This window comes from Eupeodes corollae, chromosome 3 (assembly GCF_945859685.1).
Source record: "Eupeodes corollae chromosome 3, idEupCoro1.1, whole genome shotgun sequence".
Lineage (NCBI taxonomy): Eukaryota > Metazoa > Arthropoda > Insecta > Diptera > Syrphidae > Eupeodes > Eupeodes corollae.
Window position 1 is genome coordinate 10,869,773 of NC_079149.1, and position 20,527 is coordinate 10,890,299.

Below are 20,527 nucleotides of genomic sequence, written 5' to 3' on the forward strand. Positions count from 1 at the left end.
TAGGCCAAGTCTGGTTTTTTAGCAAGATGTTATGTTCGTACTTTGTAGGTATATTTCACTCTAGATGCAAAATTTGTATGTATATTAAAGGCAGTGCTCGCTCAACGGTTCTGCTGAACGACCTTTGAGTGACGGCACTATAATATGAATTGAAATAATATTGCTACTTACCCAGTTTGATATGAAGCTATGTATCTTGTTACGAAGATTATAGACGGCTTGGGAGGATATTAACACTTCTTTTCGCTTTCGTTAGAGGCCATTCAATATAAGACTTAGCATAAATGGGCGAAGTCCACGCGTCGTCGCGTCTTCGATGTCGATTAATATTCGTTTCATTGATGGATGAAGTTTTGTGACTTGTGACGTTAGACGACTTACGACGACGTGACGTGAAGGTGCAACACAAAGAAATTTGTTCGCACTTTGCACAGATTCGAGATAGCGAGATGCGTGCGAGATCGAGTTACAGGTTAACTATAGAAATTAAAAAATTTGATCTCAAGTTTTATTGTTTGTTTTCGTTTCAATTTAACTTTCGTTTAGCACAATTTTTATTAATATTTGTTGTTTGAACCCCTACTTAATAAATAAGCATATGGCAGGTACAACAGCTAGGAGTATATATTAAATATTTATTAATTGCACATGTAAGTAATTTATTATCTAGTTATTATTATCTTAAACGTGGTAATTCGGACAAGTTTTTTGTTTTTATTTTTGGTTTTTTTCCTAAAAATAATGATTGTTTACAAATGAGATGAGTTTTTGTTTATACAAATTTAACAAGTGTTTAATTGTTTACTTTTTTGACGGAAGTAGGTATATAGTAAATGTATTTGTGGATTATTGGATTAAGAAAAATTTGTTTAAAATTATGAAATTTTATTTGCAACATTTCGGTTCAATATTTGATGCGATTGATTCAGTAATTTTAACTTGTTGACTTAATAGAGTTAATTTAAATAAAAGTGAGATCTATCTGCTATCGATTCCCTCTTAACTATCAGCAGAAACAGCCATCAATATAGTAATAGATATAATATAACGTTTAAACAACTCTCGGTTCTTAAAACGCTTTTATATCTAATTGGTACCTAATTGTTTTTCTGTTGATATATAAATATTTTTTTTTCAAAAAAAAATGTTACTTTGATTCCAAATGAAACACAAATTTATAAGCTTTTCACTTCAAACCCCAAACATGGGTTTGGGAGAAAACCTACATCGAAAACTCAAGTTTTCCTATACATTTTTGGTAAACCACAAGTTTTATATAAAACCTCTCGAAAACAAGTAGCAATTCAAAGTTGAACTAAACAAACAAACCTTTCGAAACATTCAGCGCTCAAATTAACGTAAACAAAACAGCTGATGACTGCCGTCAAAACAAATATTTCATTTTGAAATAAATTTGGTCGTGGTAAGTTATATTATTTATACGATTTCCTTAGAAAATAAGAATTATTTCTTTTTGTTTTTTATTTACAGAAAAGAAAAAAAAAACAAGAAAAGAAAACTTTGGGGAATTGCGTGGCAACAGAAAAAATTGCGGGAAAATTTGCCAACGTGACTACTGATAAATGCCCGGTGACTACTTCCGGCACTGACTATTCTTTTATGATCCTTTAGAGTTTCAAACGCTCTTTGTTAAGCGAGGAACCGGAATTCACTATGGATACTAGCGTGACGACCCCAAGGACGAGGAAGACTTGCTCATAGTTCGTAATAACGTTTCCAAGATATGGGTCTTAGAACTCGTCGCCAAAAATATGTTCGATGCTTTCGCTTACTACCTGAAGAAAGATTTTCCAGTAACTCCGTTCAATTACAAGGGTTTGGGAGATATGAGAAAGGCGATAAGTTCATTTATGGAGTTGAATAAGTATGAAAGAAATTCTCTGGTGGAGAATATATCAAAGCGGGCTAGGAAAATTGGCGCCAAAATATTCCACAATGTGGGAATCGTTGCTAAAGTAAAAAAAAAAAACACAACAGTGGGCTATCGTCCCTTGATGGACAACGATGACAACATCAAGAAGATCCTCAGTCCTTTGAACAAGCCAGGCGAGTCCTCAAAGGAAGAAACCAAAGAGATAGTCATGGAGAAATTGACCTTTTCTAACTGGCCATAAGGACCTACACGAAATCGTTCAGAATCTTCTCAACCCCACCTATAAGTTTCTCGGACGGCCACGATATATGGCGATTCTGAAGGGACATTTGGCCAGCAGAAGCAATAGCTCAATATTTTGGATTGAATTTGTTGTGAAAGAAGAAGAAATTGTTTTAAATAAAATTTATTGTTATTGTAACAGTTTTGTTTGTTGTTGATTCTATGATATAATTTCCAGACAATTAGTTCTCCTTAATAAATTGTTCAGACCGGTTTAATTAAACAAAGGGGATAGCTGCAGTTGGTTCATGTCGTGAGCCCATTCCACCCGTCCCCAAAACTTCAGATGAAACTCTTTTTCTAGAAGGGCTAGTGTTACGTTAAAATCAATTTGAATTAGTTAGAATTCAATTTATTTTCACAAATAATTTGAGAAGAACAAAACTTACTCACAAATTTGTATAATACAAAATTTGACAGCCGGTGCTAAATAAATTTAAATGTCAAATTAAAATGTCTAAATGTTCGGCGTGAACCATTTTCGGGTTTTCGAAAACTTTTTGCCGAAAACACGGTTTTGGGTTTGGTGTGAAAAGGCTATAAGCCACAAGTTTTTGTAAACAACAAGTTTTATATAAAACATGTTGAAAACTGTTAACAATTTAAAGATGAAGGAAACAAACAAACCTTTGGAAACATTCAGCGCTCAATCATATGTAAACAAAACAGCTGAAGGCTGGTGTCAAATAAAATATTTCATTTTGATATTTTGAAATGTTGTCAACAACTCTAGAGGTTCTAACTTAAATAAATCTTGATTTTGTTGTGGGGGACAGCCGTCCTTCGGGGAAGGTTTTAAATAAATAAAAAAAACAATGTAGTACATATTACAATGCCCCAGTACGGTACCTATGTATATGCTCATATGATACATATAGATATTTCTTCTTCGATTATGATTTTCAATTGCATCATTTAAAGCTCATCTCTTTTTGAAGTTCCAGTTCAAAGAAAATGACATTTTTTTTTAATGATTGATGATTAATATAACGAAAAAAAGTTTGGCGAAACCTTTATATTTTGTTCAACTTTTGTATATGTTAAAATCAATTTCAATTGGTCAGAATGCATTTCATTTTTAGAAATAATAATTGAAAGATCAAGCTTTAACTGAGAAATTGTTTCGTCAGTGCCATATTTGACGGTAATATTGCGAAAACGTAAAACGGTTTTCGGGTTTTCGAAAACTCGATTTTGGGTTTAGTGTGTCTGTTCCTTTACTTTGCCTGAATGTGCTGTGTATGATTTTTTGTTCTTTTAAAGCCAAAGTAGTGTCAAATTCATAAAAATAAAATAGAATACAAAAAAAAATGTAAAACCAATAAGGTGTGTTTGTTTATTTAATTGACTTGCCTTATTCCGTATTACGAATCGAACATGATAAAATGACGTTTTTGTTAGAGAAGAAATAAAATATGATTGACTTATTATATCACCATTGAAAATCAATGAACGAAATTTATATGAATAGGATCATGCATTTTTTAGAGTACCGTTATTGCATTCGCGTCGGTTGCCTCACATTTGAAATATGAAATAAATCAATTTAAAAATAATAACCAAATTTTCAATGTCAAATCACACAGTAAGTGAATTTCGATTGAAGCCGATTTTTGGAATTTGGATTGTTCTGAAAGCTTCGTAAAAGCGGTCAGCAGGCTGCGTTGGATAGTACACCCGGATACCTTTTCTTTAATGATGTACGTATAAATAAAAATAACCGACTCAAAACAGCTCTGGGCTATATAAAAAACATCCAAAGCTATCCCAGAATTTTTGTTAAATGAAGCTTGTACCAGAACCGCCAAAAAAAACATATCGACCCCTTACCACAATTTTATCTTAAGCGACATTTTCAATAAAAAAAGGAAACTAATTCTTAAAAATTTACATGAAGACCTTAAATCTATTTTCAAGTTTATGTTTAAGTGCAATTAATAATATCCAATATTCACTTTATTCATCAACGGTAGCAAGAATCAGCAGTAAACTTTTGATTTATCGTTAACGATAAAAGTTTTTTTTGGCGTTTACCATAATTTGACAGAACCCGAAAATTGATCTTAATTTTGAAGGATTTTGATTAAAAAAAATAAATTTCACAACTGGCTCACACGTACGTTCTCAAGTATCCAAAAATTCTGTTTAAAAATAAACAACTACCTTTATTTTAAGGTTTATAAATAAAAATGTATCTTCAAGAATTTAAATTAAATTCCCATTGGAAGTTATTGCAATCGGTCCGATTTGTCGAATTAAAAATTAAAACAGTTCTCGGTGTTTCGGGATGCCAATTTTCGTCTTCCATGTCTCAAAAACTACTAAAAATATCGACTTTTAATAAACTTTCATCAAAAGATGTAGAAAGGACTTTCAAAGAAATTTAGTGGGTGGATTCTTTTTATCATAGCAATTAAATTTTAGTTGACCCCAAATATCTTACAAACCAATAACATACAATTTTGAAAATTGAATTAATGGATAATGGATAATTGTATCCAATGAGAAATTTTATGCTCTTTTAAATCTGGTAAAATTTTGTGAAACATCGAACTAACAACTTTTTCTTAGTTACAAAAAAAAAACTTAAAAAACCGCTACATAAAGTTGCTAAAAATTAATTTTCGACTCGAATATCTTTTCAAAACTAAGAAATATTGCATTATTAACATTTTTTTGAAAAAATCCGACTTATACTTTCTTATGTAAAAAACAAGAATTTACAAAAAATACTACGCGAAATTGGTTAAAACTGATGTTATATTTGAATATCTCGAGAATAGATGGAGGTGTTGACTTAAAAATTATTTAATTATATGTTAAATTTTGTTGTCAATCTAAGACAATGTTCTTTGAAAAATCCAAGTAAAAAAGTAAAAATTAAAAAAATGTGCTAAAATTGATAAAAATTGGTTTTCGACTAAAAATGTCGGGATCAAAAACAGATATATACAAAATATCATTGTTAACTTTTTGGTCATGTTTTAGAAAAATTCAATTGATAACTTTTTTTTCAATAATTCAGGGATTCGAGATATAAAAGTTTATCTGCTTTTTGTGAACAGTTAAAAAAATGTTTTAAATTTTAACAACATCTTAAAATATCCAGAACAGCCCATCCAACACGGGATTGAACGCGGCCAATATTGAAGGAGAGATTTAAACCTTGAAATGAGAATTCATCAAGAATTTTAAACGTGCCTATGTTTAAATGTTTTGTAAAATTTTCAAAATATGTATTTTAAATGAATGCTTTGCGATTTAATTCTGAGTGAAGGGAAAAACAAAAAATTGATACAACATTAAAACTTTCTTATTTATTTGATAAACTGAGATGTTCAATCAAAACGTAGGTTTGAAATACAAAAATTGGGATTGTAAATTTAAAACCAATCGATAATTCTTTTCAAAAAGGTAAATGAATGTCAAAACTTTGTCTGGTTTTAATATTCAATTTATATATTTGCTTGTATTTAAAATAAATAGAGCTTGTCATGTACATATATGATAAATTAAATTTACAACACCTGCCGTCAGTTCACTGCGATTCAATCGAAGGTGTCTGGTACCAAGCGAGTTCAGCTTTCACATAATGTATACCGCACACACCGCTAATATTACATTAAACGGTCATTAACTTTACAGAAAATACAATTTTCCTCCCCCAAAAATGAAAAAAAAACTTTGAGCAGTTTTTGATAAGTTTTTCAAGGCTGTGTGCTTAAGCAAGAAATAACCTATTATTTGTAAAAAAAGATATCTCATTGTCATCAAACATGTAAGTAGTACTTTACTGTAAATTTTTGTATGTTTTTTGTTAAAATATATTTAATTACAGAACAATTAAAATGTAATTTTATATTTCAATTTGAACGCATCGATTCACACGGAATCGTTTTGTGTTTTATTCATTCAGCACTCTTAAGCTGCATTTTCAAAAAAACAAAAAGAGACTTCAAATAAAACTTACGCAAAAAACAAATAAAAAAAGGTAAGACAAAATAAAAACAACGAAAATTATAGTATAAATACTTCGTGGTTGATTTCCCATCGGTTTCGTCAACCGAACCGAAGAAGGAGGAGGATGATGGAAGGTTCTTTGCTGTTAAAGCTGATGTGCGTGTGGCATCACGAGCGTGACATATCTTCTTCCATAAAGCTACCATAATTTGCCCCAGATTAAGACTAATGGATTAAATTATTTCACTTACCTATCTACAAAATAAATTAATAAAAATTGCTATGCAAGTCCATTTCAATAGATTGTTGAACTACTTTGTATGGAACTAAGGATAGATACATTGCAAAGTTATGCAAACTTTATAATACACGTATATCTAGTTAAATTTTCAGTAAGTTATACTCTTCCCATGTAAAGTACAATCGTGTAACAATTTAACGGTGGAAAATGATTACTGTTTAATGGGGAAAAACGAAGATAATTTAGGCAATTCAATGAAGCTTGAATAATTACCTCTCTTTGGTAATTTAAAATGTGTCTTCGCGCTTGGACAGCAAATATGAATAATTTCAAACATATTTTCAAAAAAATTTAATATGTAACCAAAACTTTTACTAACACAATTCATGAGGTTTTAAACCAAAAGTTGAATTTCCTTTGTCAATAATAATTAAATGTAAATAATGAAACTTTCCTTCTGACAACAATCTATAACTATTAGCGTAATCTACTCTTAATCTAGAGGACTTACAGTACAAATTTAAATCTTTTAAAAAGAAGCTTTGAAATAAATCTTCTTAGCTTTTCACACCAAATCCAAAACCCGGTTTTCGCGAAATGAACTAAACAAACAAACCTTTGAAACATTCAGCGCTCAAATTAATGTAAACAAAACAGCTGATGGCTGCTGTCAAAATAAATATTTCATTTTGAAAAAAATGTGGTCGTGGTAAGTAATATTATTTATATTTTTTTCTTGTTTTTTATTTACAGAATATGGAAGAGAAAACAAAAAAACAAAACTTTGGGGAATTGCGTGGCAACAGAAAAAATTGCGGCAAAATTTGCCAACGTCAAAAATAAAAGCCCGGTGACTATTTGCGACACTGGCTATTCTTTTATGACCCTTCAGAGTTTCAAACGCTCTTTGTAAAGCGAGGAACCGGAATTCACTATGGCTAATGATGAAAATTACGAGGAAGACTTGCTCATAGTTCGTAATGACGTTTCCAAGGGATGCGTCTTCGAACTCGTCGCCACAAATATGTTCGACGCTTTCGCTTACTACCTGGAGTAAGACTTTCCGATACCTCCGTTAAATTACAAGGGTTTGGGAGATATGAGAAAGGCGATAAGTTCATTTGTAGTGGAGAATAATTATGTCGTAGCGGGCTGGGAAAATTTGGCGCCAAAACATTCAACAATGTGGGAATCGTTGCCCCTTGATGGACAGTGATGCTAACATCAAGAAGATCCTCAAGTAATATTCATAAGCTCAGTATTTTGTTGTGAAAGAAGAAGAACATGTTTTAAATAAAATTTATTTTTATTGTAAACAGTTTTGTTTGTTGTTGATTCTATGATATAATTTCCATCCAAATAGTTCTCCTTAATAAATTGTTCAGACCGGTTGAATTAAACAAAGGGGATAGCTGCAGTCAAGCGAGTTTTTTAGTTCTTATTAGTTCATGTCGTGAGCCCATTCCACCCGTCCCCAGAACTTTAGTTGAAAGTCTTCTTTAAGACAAGCTAGGGTTACGTTAAAATCAATTTGAATTATTTAGAATTTTTTTATTTTCACAAATAATTTGAGAAGAACAAAACTTTTTACTCAAAAATTTTGTCATCAATACAAAATTTGACAGCCGGTGTTAAATAAATTTAAATGTCAAATGAAAACGTGTAAATGTTCGGTGTGAACGATTTTGGTGTTTTCGAAAACATTTTGCCGTTTGGGTTTGGTGTGAAAAGGCCATAAGACCACAATCATTGAATCAAACATACCTAATTGAATGTCATATGTATTTTCTTTTTGTTGACAGTTGAAATTTATTTTTTAATTCAAAACTTTACTTTTACAAGTTGAAAAAAGTAAGTATGTACTCTTGAAAATGTGTAGAATATTACTAAATTAAAAAATAAAAGAATATTAAAAATTTTAAGCTAAATTGCAGACGTTGATAAACAAGAGACACAGAACATTTTTGACGTTTTCACTATATAATTGAATTCGTCTATCAAATTTACGTTCATCACAACAAAATGCCAAAATAAATCTCGAAATTGAAACAATAAATCTAACAAAAATAACTCTTCGTAATTTATTCTTAATTTAATTAAACAAATCTCGGATTTATACATTCACCGAACTGACAAGTTAAAGCTCAAAAACTGTGTCACTTCTAATTCCATGGATTGAAAAACTGTCCAATAATAAAATTTACTTTTAAATCCTTTTGTGCTGTGAAGAAACTATACAAATTCTTAGCATCAATAATCTCGAATCAGCTTTTATAAGCCAACTTTTAATTCAATGTGTTTCTTTTATATGATTTTAAAAACCTAAACCAATCGAACTTTGTGTATTAACCTGAATGCGTTCATTTGTAAGTCGAAGTATAGATTTAATGCAGTATTCACATGAGCACGACCAACGCATGAATGAATATTCGTCGATTTTGACATTTATTTCACTCGTGCATTCAGCTTTTCAAAATAAAGCACTGAATTTTCATGTACTCTGATTAGTTAGCAAGCTGTCATAAAAATTTAAATGAATTTTTAACATAAAAATGTTGTTTTAAAAATTTCAGAAGACAAATTTAATATGATTTTTAAAATTGGGATCTGTTCGCCCTTTAACGGTCAACTATTTGAACTGTGGCAGCCAAATTAATAAACGTGGAATAACGAATTGTTAGGTCTCTTCCCATGGACAAAGTTCAAAATGTTATGAATAAAACAAAATTCCTACTAAGTGATGTTTACTAAATTAAACCACCGAAAAGGGTGGAAAAATATACAAAACCACGTATGATTCAGCGCAAGTGCTATGCGAGGAAGATTTCAGGAAGAATTGCAGGTTTTCCGAGGTAAATTTGAGGAAACTTATTGCGGTTTTTAAGCTGATCTAAATGACGACACAAGAGGTGGACAGAAAATAGTCACAACACAAACAATTGAAAAATGATAATAATTTTGACAGAAACATATAAACAAGAGAATTCCTTGGTGTGTTTACAATAATTTGTTTTCAAAACCCATACAAAAAAAAAAAACAAGTTTGCGGAACTTGGTGAAAATTTCAAGTTACCTATTGTAGTAGATTTTCTTAAGCGATTTTTTGTACAAGTCTCTTTACTATTCCACGAACATTTTGGTTTTATTCATGGAACATTTTAACCTACAGCTTAACTCTTATTCTCTGGTTTAGTAAACTCATGGAAAAAAGGTGGAATAAGCGTTATTTTATTAATTTGGCTGAGTGTTCAGAGCACACTGGACACACTCAATTAGCTCTGATGATTCAGATTTCTTTTTCAAATTAAGCATTTAAGCATTTGTCATTTTTGCGATTTTTGTAAATTTGAGTTAGGTTTGATGATTACTCACTTACTTTCTATGAAACAAAATGATAATGGCGATATTTAAAGGGTACCTATACATTTGTCCATTTCAATTTTAAATCTAAATCAATTGATTGATTTAGGCAGCGAGCTTCTTTTGTCATGTTTGTTCATTTTCCCCTTTCACACGTTTAAAATTTGGTCTGTTTAGCGTTTTTAGGGGCTAGTTATAGTTATCATTGACTTTTATCAGGGAAACCAAATATTGAAATTCTTTTTACAGGTCTTTTATAGCAATCATTGAAAATGTAATCCACAGATAAATGTTTTCGGAAAGAAATTTCTCATTATTATCATTATTATCAAATTGAAATGTTAATAATTGGAACGAATCTTTTAATTTTTGATAAAATAGAATAAGTTGTTAATTTTACCAATACATCTGCAATATCCATTCAAACATTCTTCCAGACTGATTTCAATTATAGCTGAGCATTTATGAACTGACCCATTACTCAGAATCAAATTAAATGGGGGTGGTGCAACAGTCCGTTGTGAACCAGGGCCTAGTGACTTACAACTCTCAACCATTCCTGTGTGCGAGTACTGTTGTCAGGAATGGAAGGGACCTACAATTTTAGGCCGAATCCGAACGGCTAGTTTGAGAAAGCACTTTTTCCTGACAAGAATTACTCTTGAAGGATTTGTCAATTCCTCGCAAGAGGCAGTACCCGCGAAAATTATTTTTTTTTTAAATTAAGATGACACAGGCAGGGATTGAACCCAAGACCCCTTGCATGGCAGTCCAACGCACTACCCATCACGGTTACTACACATTACTCAGAATGCTCGATCTTATTTTCGATAGAGTTGGTTAACTGTAACAGGTAAAATGAATTTAAATGTTCTGAACGCAATGAGAATAGAACATAAACACAATTTTAATTTTTACATTTCAAGATTTGTTAGAATTCAAAACAAAAATATGAAAATCCATTACTGATTTGCGCTTGAACGTACCCATTTTTTCCTTCATCCTCCACATTCAACTGAACACGTCCATCAGTGTGGCGAAATAAGATTACTCGTTACTTTTTTACCAAAAACAATTCGCCATCTACTCGCTGCTGGAATGAATTTCCCAATCTAAACCCCTTAGCCAAAACGAGCACACGAATCATCAAAACTAACGAGCAAATAACACTCCATCCATCTCCCTTCCACTTGCACACATTTTTTGAAAGGTCGCAAGTGGCAGGTTCTTGTCGCCGTACTCGTCCAAATCCGCATGTTAATTTCGCGGAGAGTTTCTTTTTTCCAAATTGAAATTCCATAAAGAAAAATTCTCACAAGAAACTCCCTCCGCCGTTCCTCTTATTTTCTTTTGACTCAATAAATAGCTAAAAAGCACACATATCCCAAGAACATGGCTGATTTAGATGATTTTTTCGCAAAGAAAGACCGCAAGAAGTCGAAAGGCAAGAAATTTCTCACTGCCGATGAGTTGGTCAAGAATTTGGAAGACACGTCAAAGCGTGAACCAGCCAAGGCCAAGAAGGAACCAACTCCAGCAGCAGCTGGCGCTGGAGCTGGCACTGATGCTGCCAATGCTGCGAATAGTGCGGCAAGTGAAAACAATGAAAATCCAGCTGCAGCCGAACAGGTAAGCTAATTTTTCTCGGACTTCCACCTCGAATCTCGAAATATTCTGATAAATTTTCAATATTGTACTAATTGAAGGTCGCCAGCAATTCTGCACCGCCGCCACCAGTCGAAGAGGAGTGGAAGGAAATCGAAGTGGAGAGAAAGGATTACAGTGGACTCAAGATCGGCCAATTGACAATCAACGAAGACGAGATGAACAACCAGAAGGATGAGACCGAGAACTACGATGACGAGGATAACGAGGGCAATGAGAACTTACAATTGTTCGACTCAAAGGGCAATGGACCCTGGAAGAAGGTCATACCGGCCGAGGAGGTTACACAGATTCCAATGCCCGTGGGCCCGGCGACAGGAACATCAGTTTACATCTCACCGGCTCTCCGCCATAGTGTAAGTATCTACAAATTGCATAAGTTTGCAAAAAAACATAACATGGGTGAGGTCTTGATCTTTAGTGTTTGATTGATTTATTTTGGGGGGAGGTAGGAATTGAGTTTGATTTACAAAATTAATAAGATTTGCTTTGGAGAGGGAATACGTTGAGTTATTGGCGCATTGTTGAGTCATAAACATAAACAAATAATTGTTTTAATTGGGGGTAAGCTTTAATGCCACGTATTTTTTTTTTGTAAGGGTACCTAAACACGCATCGCATGTGGACAATTAAAGACTGAATTGTGTTGTGAAGAACAAAGTTCAGTTGCATTTTGTTGACTTAATCGTGGCAAAACAAAGAACCACCGAATAAAATTGAAATTGATTTTAGCTTATTTTTAAAGAATGTTGAGGAACTTCTTTCGGTCGATTGAATTTTGATGCTTTAGTGTGATTTTTAACTTTTAGCAAAAATCTAATTGGAATTAAGTTTAAAATTTCTTAATGAATATAATACCTTGTTACAAACAGGTCTATAATTTTAAACTATCATAAAACCTGCTTTGAGAAAAGTCCTCGCATAGATTGATCCAAACTATATTTCCGAAGGGGTTCACAATTACTTTTCGATTCGGTATCCACAGTATCCCATTTTCGCTATTTTTAATATACAAGGCTGTGCCGAAGTAAGTTTACGTTGATGGTCTCATAGTAGCTTAATACCTGTGTTGCTAGAAATGTTAATCGATTTATCCTTGAGAATAATTTTCAACAGACTAATTTAAGGATGATGAGAGGCTACTTATACGACAAACCAACAAAACCCCTTGTCTCCGGTATCTCTTAAAGTTTCTTCTGAAAGAGACCGCGAACATCGGCAACGAAGCCATCAGAAGAGTTCTTCGAAATAATGTTCGAAGTGGCCTTGTATCCCTTAAGAAGCTAATGTATAAATAAACAAAAATTAGAAGGGAAAGGCAACGCCCATATTCGACGGACCAATTTTATGAATGACTAAAAATTAAGTCGAAAAATAGTGCATTATCCCAAAGGAATTCTTCCTTTACATCGATTTTTACGCTCGTTACCAATGACACTTCATTTGTGAGCTACATAAAGAAAGCCAATCTCTAGGCAGTTCGCCTACAAATTAACGAGATCGTAAATTATGTTATATTACCAAACTTTTGATCCTAAAAGATCTCAACACATTTCAATACTTTTTTCCCGACGGTATTCCTCCTATTGTTCTGAAGAGGTCTTATTTAACGCTTGCAAAAGCCACTGCCTAGGCTTTTACATCTATCCTACTCTCCAGGTCTCGTTCCGAGTGGATGGAAACTTTGTCCAAGGTTGGTTAGGTTAAAGTCGCTGCGGATTCAGAATCCACACTTAGGCTAAAAGAAAAGGCCCATTGTGATACCACATGAATCTAGAGAATTACTTCCTACTAGTCGAACCATTTTGAGCTTTTTATAAAGCGAAGACGATTTTTTAGCTAGTTCACTGAGATTATCAAAAGAGTAGTCTCCCAGATGAAGTTTGCGTCTTAGTGAAAGAGCACGACAAGTGCAGAGAAGGTGAGAGATTGTTTCCTCTTCTTCCTCGTCCATACAGCTCCTGCAGAAGTCATTTGAGGCATTTGTCCCGTAAGGACACCTATTAGGGAGCTGATATGAAGTTTGTTTGAGATAACAAGTCCTTAGAGTGCTTTAGGTCCAGTGAAGGCCATATGAGTTTTTTGCTTGCGCACGTTAGTGATCCTATCTCCTCCCTTTCAGGTGAAATAGGTATGACGGTTCCATTTTTAGCGAGTTCATCGGCTCTACAATTTCCTGTGATGTCTCAGTGGCCCGGCAGCCAACAAAGGTGAATGTTAAATTGCTGCGTCATCTTCATAAGAGACGATCGACAATCGAGCGCCGTTTGAGATTCGGTTGAGACACCGTCAAGAGATTTAATAGCAGCCTGGCTGTCAGAGAAGATGCGGATATCAGAAGTTGATATCACGTTTTCTCCAGGAGCCAGGAGAGAACCTCTCTGATCGCTAAAATTTCCACTTGGAAGACCTACAATGATAAGGGAGGCGGAATGAGATGCTTAGATTAAACTTTTCTGTGTACACACCACTACCAACTCCCTCATTTGTCTTGGATCCATCTGTATAAAAATGAATGCTTTTGTCATCCAAGAGTTTTTTGTATTCCCATTCATCTCTGGACGGAATGGACACTTGGCAGTTTTTTCCAATTAGGGGTTTAGGAATAGTGTAGTCTATGTACTTTGGTATAGAACCAAAGAGGTTTAAATTGATGGAGTGTCCCACATTGTTGTTGGTCCATTGAGATGAGGCGTTGAGTCTTATAGCTTTACCCGCTGCCACTTGTTTGCTGAAGATGTCGAGGGGTGTGAGATGGAGGAGAGTGTCTAACGCTGCTGAGGGTGTGGTTCTCAATGTCCCGCTTATGCAGCGACATGCGGTGCGTTGGACTCTGCTGAGTATGTCGTGGTATGTGACTTTCTCCAGTGCAGTCCATTATATTGCAACCCCGTGCATAAGTATTGGTCGGATGACCGATGTGTATAGCCAATAGGTTATGCGAGGTTGAAAACCCCATTTGCTCCCTATGACTTTTTTGCAAAGGAAAACAGCTACTGTAGCTTTTTTAACTCTTTCCTGAATATTAGGTTTCCATCTTAATTTATTTTCCAAAATCAGACCAAGATATTTGGCTTTATTGGTCAAAATTAGTGGTACACCTTTTATTAAAGGAGGTGCAATTACTGGGATCTTGAATTTCTGTGTAAAAAGGACGAGGTCTGTTTTTTGAGGATTAATATTAAGTCCGCAGTGATCAGCCCATCTAGTGAGCATATTGAATGCGTTTTGGAGGAGGTCTCACAGTGTATTAGGGTGTTCTCCTCAGACGGCTAGCAAATGGCTAGTTTCTAAACACTTGGAAACGTTCAACAATCACACCTATTTACAAATCAGGTGGTAGCCAAGATGTTACAAACTATCGTCCAATTTGTAAAATTCCTACGATTCTCAATTTTTTTGAAAAGTTAGTCTATGACAAACTAACTCCTTCTCTTAAAGCAATGATTTCACCATACCAACATGGTTTTGTAGCTTTGAGATCCACTGCAACTAACCTCACTATTTTTAGTTATTTAGTCTTGAATGCACTTGCGAAAGGTTATCAGTATGATGTTGTCTATACCAACTTTTCTAAAGCTTTTGACAGAGTCTATCATGATGCTTTACAGTCCATGAAAAACGAGGGCCTAGTACTTACAACTCTCAACCATTCCTGTGGGCGAGTAATGTTGTCAGAGATGGAAGGGACCTACAATTTATATGCCGAATCCCAATGGCTAGTTTGAGAAAGCACTTTTTCATGACAAGAATTACTCTTGGAGGATTTGTAAGTTCCTCGCAAGAGGCAGTACCCGTGGAAAAAGTCAAGTGGCACAGGCAGGGATTGAACCGAATACCCCTTGCATGACAGTCCAACGCCCTAACCATCACGCTACGGGTACTACATCCAGTTGTTTAAGAGAAACACATACTGTTTGCATAATGATTGATTTCAATGTTAGTAGATAATTATTTAATGTGTTATTTTATCTAGTAATCAATAAAGTACCTATTGCAACTTTGTTTGATGAATAAACTTAACTAAACGAAAGGAAAGGCCACGCCCATATTTGATGGACCAAATTTATGAATAACCAAAAATAAAGTCGAAAAATAGTGCATTATCCCAAAGGAATTCTTCCTTTACATCGCTTTTTACGCTTGTTGTCAGTGACACTCTTTGTAAGTTCCATAAAGAAAGCTAATCTCTAGGCAGTTCGCCTACTGACCAACATTTTCCTCCTAAAAGATCTTAATACACATAAATACGTTGATGCCGACAGTATTCCTGCTATTGTTCTGAAGAGGTCTTATTTAACGCTTGCAAAAGCCACTGCCTTAGCTTTAACATCTATCCTACTCTCCAGGTCTCGTTCCTAGTAGATGGAAACTTTTTCCCACCATTACCCAAAAATGGCTTATCCTGCTCCACTTGAATTATCGACTGATTGCATTTACGTCAATTTTTTCCAAGGTCATGCAAACGATGATTAACTCAAGAAATATCTCAGAAGTCTTCTTAATGACCGGGAGCAATGATCCACTGGTGATTTTCTGCTTTATCTCACCAAACAGTGATACAAATCTTTACATTGTTTTCGAGAAAGTCAGACTATTGCATTTGATATTTTAAAAGCATTTGATAGAATTTTGGGCATCAGGTTCTTTTATCAAAAATGCGTGCCTTGGACTTTGACGAATTCCTCATTCATTGGATTAAAATTACGTTTTGATGAGTCCAATACAGGATGGGTTCAATTCAGAGAAATACAAAATAAATGCTGATGTGCCACAGGGTTCTGTCCTTCCTCCGACACTCTTTCTCACTTCGATCTCGATTAGTCGTGGCAAAAACTCTATGTTACCTGTGTGCGCCCGAAATCGCGGCTGGTCCCAATTTTGCATTTGTTCATTTTGTGCAGACGTTTTCAGGTATTAGCTTTTAGCACGTTGGCCTTCAGTTAATCTTAAATGGTTTTGTAACATTGACAAAGGACTTGAAGCATCATTAGAGAAAATAATAACTAATATTGGATCAATTAACTCTTAACTGTGAAGACTATTAATTGGGAGCTCATCTTAAAATGACTATAACAGTCACCAAATTCACAACTTGGAGCATGTTGAAATGTACATATCCACAGATAATAACGATATTGTCGAGCACTGGCCATGAGAAGTCGATTAAGCTAAGATCATTGCAGATGCCTAGAAGGTGTTACCTTTTCCATTTTAACAGGAATTAGGTTCGATGATACTTCAATATCACTTATTAGCAGCCAAGTGGATTTATTGATGTTCAAATTACGAAATTTTTGCTCGTTTTGATTAAAATTTTCATCATCCGAAGAGATTTTGTCTAAAACTTGAATACAGGGGAATTTTTTTAACGCTTAATTGAGGAATTTGTCTGTAGACGTTCGGCTTCAATTCGTGCATCGTCACAATCTTTTACCGATGTAAGTCGAGACAATTATCTCTCTCTGACGATAGACACTTCAGCTTACCACAAAATCTTTAAAACTATAAGATAAGTTCTCTTCTTGCCTTGACAAGGACCAAGCCTCAGTTCCATGTATGAGAACCCTAATGATAAGGGTCTTATATTTATAGTGTGGCTTCAAATTCTCGAGAGAGGACTTTACATCTCAATTGCCTACTAAGTCCCAAGAAGCAGCGATTTGCAAGTCCATTTGATTTAAGCGCTATATTAGTTGTATAAATTTATAGAGGTGCCTAAGTAGACAAAGTTCCTTACTACCTCAAATTTATAGCTGTCCTTAGCGACTTTTTCTTCAAATACTTTGTCGTTCAATGACCTTTCTTGAACAGCATTAACTTGATCTTGCCCTCATTATTACCACTCAGTCCATCTTCTCCGTTTTCGTCGCAATGCTTAAAAACTAGCCACCAACATCACGCTTTGATTTTCCAATTGTATAAATTTGACAGGTGTATCCGACCTTTGGAAAATTGTGCCTCTAGTGTTGACGGTTGAGTTTTGAAAAATTCGTGTCTAAAACCTTGTTTACATAAAATGGATCGTTGAGATCTTTTCCGACCCTGATAGAGCAGCGTGCATTCTCCATCGGTATTTTGCACAAGCGGATAAGTTTGACAGGGATGTCAAAACTAGACATCAAACAGGTCAGCTGTTTTGGCATTGAGTGAAACTCAAATAGGTGAAGATTCAGATCATTCGGAATTGAATCTAAATAAGTATAACTTAGTGCCATTATTTGGATTAGCCGTGTATATAAGAAATGATGTTGCATACCAACTTCAGCCACAATATTATTTCTGCTCTAACACAAGCTTAACTTCATGTGGTTAAAGTTCACGGTAAATAAGCACAAATCTGGACAGAAACTCAACTCTTAACGAATTTGATGCTCTGTCTCACTCCATTCAAAGAATTGTTGCCCATTATCCACACACTCAAAGAGTCATTGCGGCCGATTACAATGTACACAAATCTTCTTGGCTTCGTTATTCTGGCCAGTCAATACTGGAAGGAAGGTGTGTTGAGATCTTTGCTGAGTTAAATTAATTAACTCAGCTTGTCTCGAATCCCTGACGTTGCAGATCAATCCGCCTACACCCTAGACTTGTTTCTTACCTCTGACCCTAATAAATACACAATCAGTGCATTACCGCCTCTCAGACCATTGTATCGTATCTTCAAAATTATCATGTCTAAAAAACCCAGTTAAAGAAAAGACTTGTATGAGAACCGTTTGGCAATATGAAAAAGCCAACGGGGATGCTCTCAATGAATTCTTCAGGAACTTTAAGTGGTCACTATGCTTCCCCGATAGTTACGTGGATTCCAGCGCAGATATGGTTACAAATTTCATTATTTGTGGAATGAGAAATTTTATCCCCAATAGGGTCAAGTTTATCAAACCCAAAGAGAACTCATGGTTTGATTCGAGCTGTAAAGAGGTTATTAGGTTCAGAGATGTAAGTTTCCGTTGTTATAAAGCCAACCCGACTGAGGAAGAACCGGAATAAGTTCAAACAAGCTCGAAAGACCTGTAATGGTCATATTCGACGAACAAAATGTTTGCATGATCAGAAATTAAGGCAAAAAATACTACAATGTCCCAAAGGCAGTAAAAATGTCCGGTCATTTGTAAAAAACGTACGAAACACCACGTCATCCTCGGTTCCAACGCTCGTCCACAATGACACTCCCTATGTAAGCTCGATTGATAAAAACAATTTTCTTGCAGCACAGTTTGCTGTTAATTCGACGCTACCGGAAAGTGTCATGAGTCCTCCTGTTCTTGATAGCGTAAATGATTCTATGAGGCGAATCTTCTTTCGCACTCGTGCAGTTGCAAGAGTACTGAAAGACCTTGACATACAAAAATCCGACGGCCCGGATAGTATCACCCCAATTGTTCTGAAGAGGTGTTCTTCATCGCTTGCAAAACCACTGCGTAAACTTTTCCATCTCTCCTACTCTCCGGGTCTCTTTCCGAGCGGATGGAAAATAGAATTTGTACCAGCCTGTCATTAAAAAAAGGCGAATCCTCCTCTCCCTCTAACTATCGTCCAATAGTACTCACGTCCCTTTTCTTTCCAAAGTCATGGAAACGCAGATTAATTATCAGCTCAAGAAATATCTCGAAGAATTGAAGTTTCTTAATGACCGACAGTATGGCTTTCGTAGCAATTGGTCCACTGGTTATCTCATGGTTCATCTCACTAAACAGTGGAGCAAATCCTTACATCGTGCCATAATGTAAATATTTGGTGGATTGTCAATGGTGGACTTTTCTGGGGTGGAATCGGCTAAGGTGATTGTTGATAAATGACAATCAAAATGATAGAATTTGATCTACATAAGGTGATAGTCAAATTGATACCTAAAAAGCTATCACAAAAAAATGTGATAGTCGTTTTCAAACAAATTTGTTTATTCCGAATAGAGCTACCAGACGCTTACACAAACGACTGGAAAATTTTCTTAGTTCACTTTGTTTCTTTTAAAAAACACATTCCTGTGACCGACAAAGCTTACGACATTCGAAAAAAGTAAGAAAAGTAACAATTTTATTCAAAATCAGCCAATTTGAAACATTTATTTAGATATTTTATAAGAATCAATTTAAAATTTCACCAAGGCAACAACGAATTTTGACAATTTGAATCTGAAATTGTTCAATCGAATTGAATTGAGTTGAATCATCTTACGCAGACGGAATGAAAATGATAGTCAATTTGACTATCAAAAAATTGATAGTCAACAATCACCTTAGCCGATTCCACCCCTGGTCTAAGGTCACACTGATAACGTCCTTTAAGGTTGTTCACGAACATAATACAGCAGAAAGGAACTTCAGGAGACTGATGCTTTTGTAGCTGGCGCAGTTCACTGGGTCTCCATTCCTTAATATTGGGCAAACTGTGCTGAGATTGTCAAGGTCGAGTAGTTGGAATTGTTCTAAGTATAAGTTTAATGGTGCTTATAAGCTTCTCATGCTCCCCCTTTTTTTTCCTGAGCTGGTGTTCCTCTCATCTCCTCTTTCTTATTAACATTTACTTTTATCGACCTCTTTTTATACATTTTTGTATTTCTTTTTATTCTTGCAGCAAAACTCATCATCTCTTAGGATGAACAAACTCCGCAAAGGCATTGCTCCAGATATTACCAACGAGGATTATTTCCCAACTCTTGGCGCTGCCCGACCCGAAGAACAGAAGAAAAAGAAGAACGAACCTGCATTTGAAGAAGTTCGACATGGCGGACGTGTGCAGCGAGTTCAAGAGCAAACTGCAGCCCCAGTCTCCGTAGGGAATCGTTTTAAGTCTCTTGAAGATGACGATAGCTAGACTATCGTAGTTCGACGCGCCATCCCTTCAACTTTTTAAATCTAATTGCAAATATTTTTCTAAACTTTGTTTCGAGACATGAGGAAGAAAAGAACAAAACAGAATAACAAACAAATTTAAATAAAATGAAAAATCATACAAAACAATACAATATCTTGAAAATAAAAATACAAAAAGGCTGTGGTGCTGCTCCGCTGCTGCTTCTACTGCTTCTGCTGCTTTTGTGCTCTCCTCCCAAGCTCACATAAACAAAAGAAAAATAAACAAAAACAATAAAAGTCCTTCGCTCTTCATTCTCTGTT

The 20,527-nt window shown here is 34.8% G+C and overlaps 1 protein-coding gene across 1 annotated transcript; it reads left to right on the top strand.

Moving 5' to 3' along the window:
* Window positions 1-10,939: 10,939 nt before the first annotated feature.
* LOC129951218 (protein CDV3 homolog) lies at window positions 10,940-20,401 on the top strand. The gene is made up of 3 exons (XM_056063258.1): window positions 10,940-11,366; window positions 11,444-11,758; window positions 19,986-20,401. Exons 1-3 carry the CDS (start codon window positions 11,130-11,132, stop codon window positions 20,223-20,225), a joined length of 792 nt encoding a protein of 263 aa, XP_055919233.1. The 5' UTR covers window positions 10,940-11,129; the 3' UTR covers window positions 20,226-20,401.
* The last annotated feature ends 126 nt before the right edge of the window (window positions 20,402-20,527 follow it).

What these genes read in the sequence shown, in the direction of transcription:
- LOC129951218 (XM_056063258.1), top strand. Translation starts at nt 11,130, where the DNA reads ATGGCTGATTTAGATGATTTTTTCGCAAAGAAAGACCGCAAGAAGTCG. An exon ending in ATCCAGCTGCAGCCGAACAG is followed by an intron (nt 11,367 to 11,443) that starts GTAAGCTAATTT and finishes TACTAATTGAAG; the next exon opens with GTCGCCAGCAATTCTGCACC. An exon ending in CACCGGCTCTCCGCCATAGT is followed by an intron (nt 11,759 to 19,985) that starts GTAAGTATCTAC and finishes TTATTCTTGCAG; the next exon opens with CAAAACTCATCATCTCTTAG.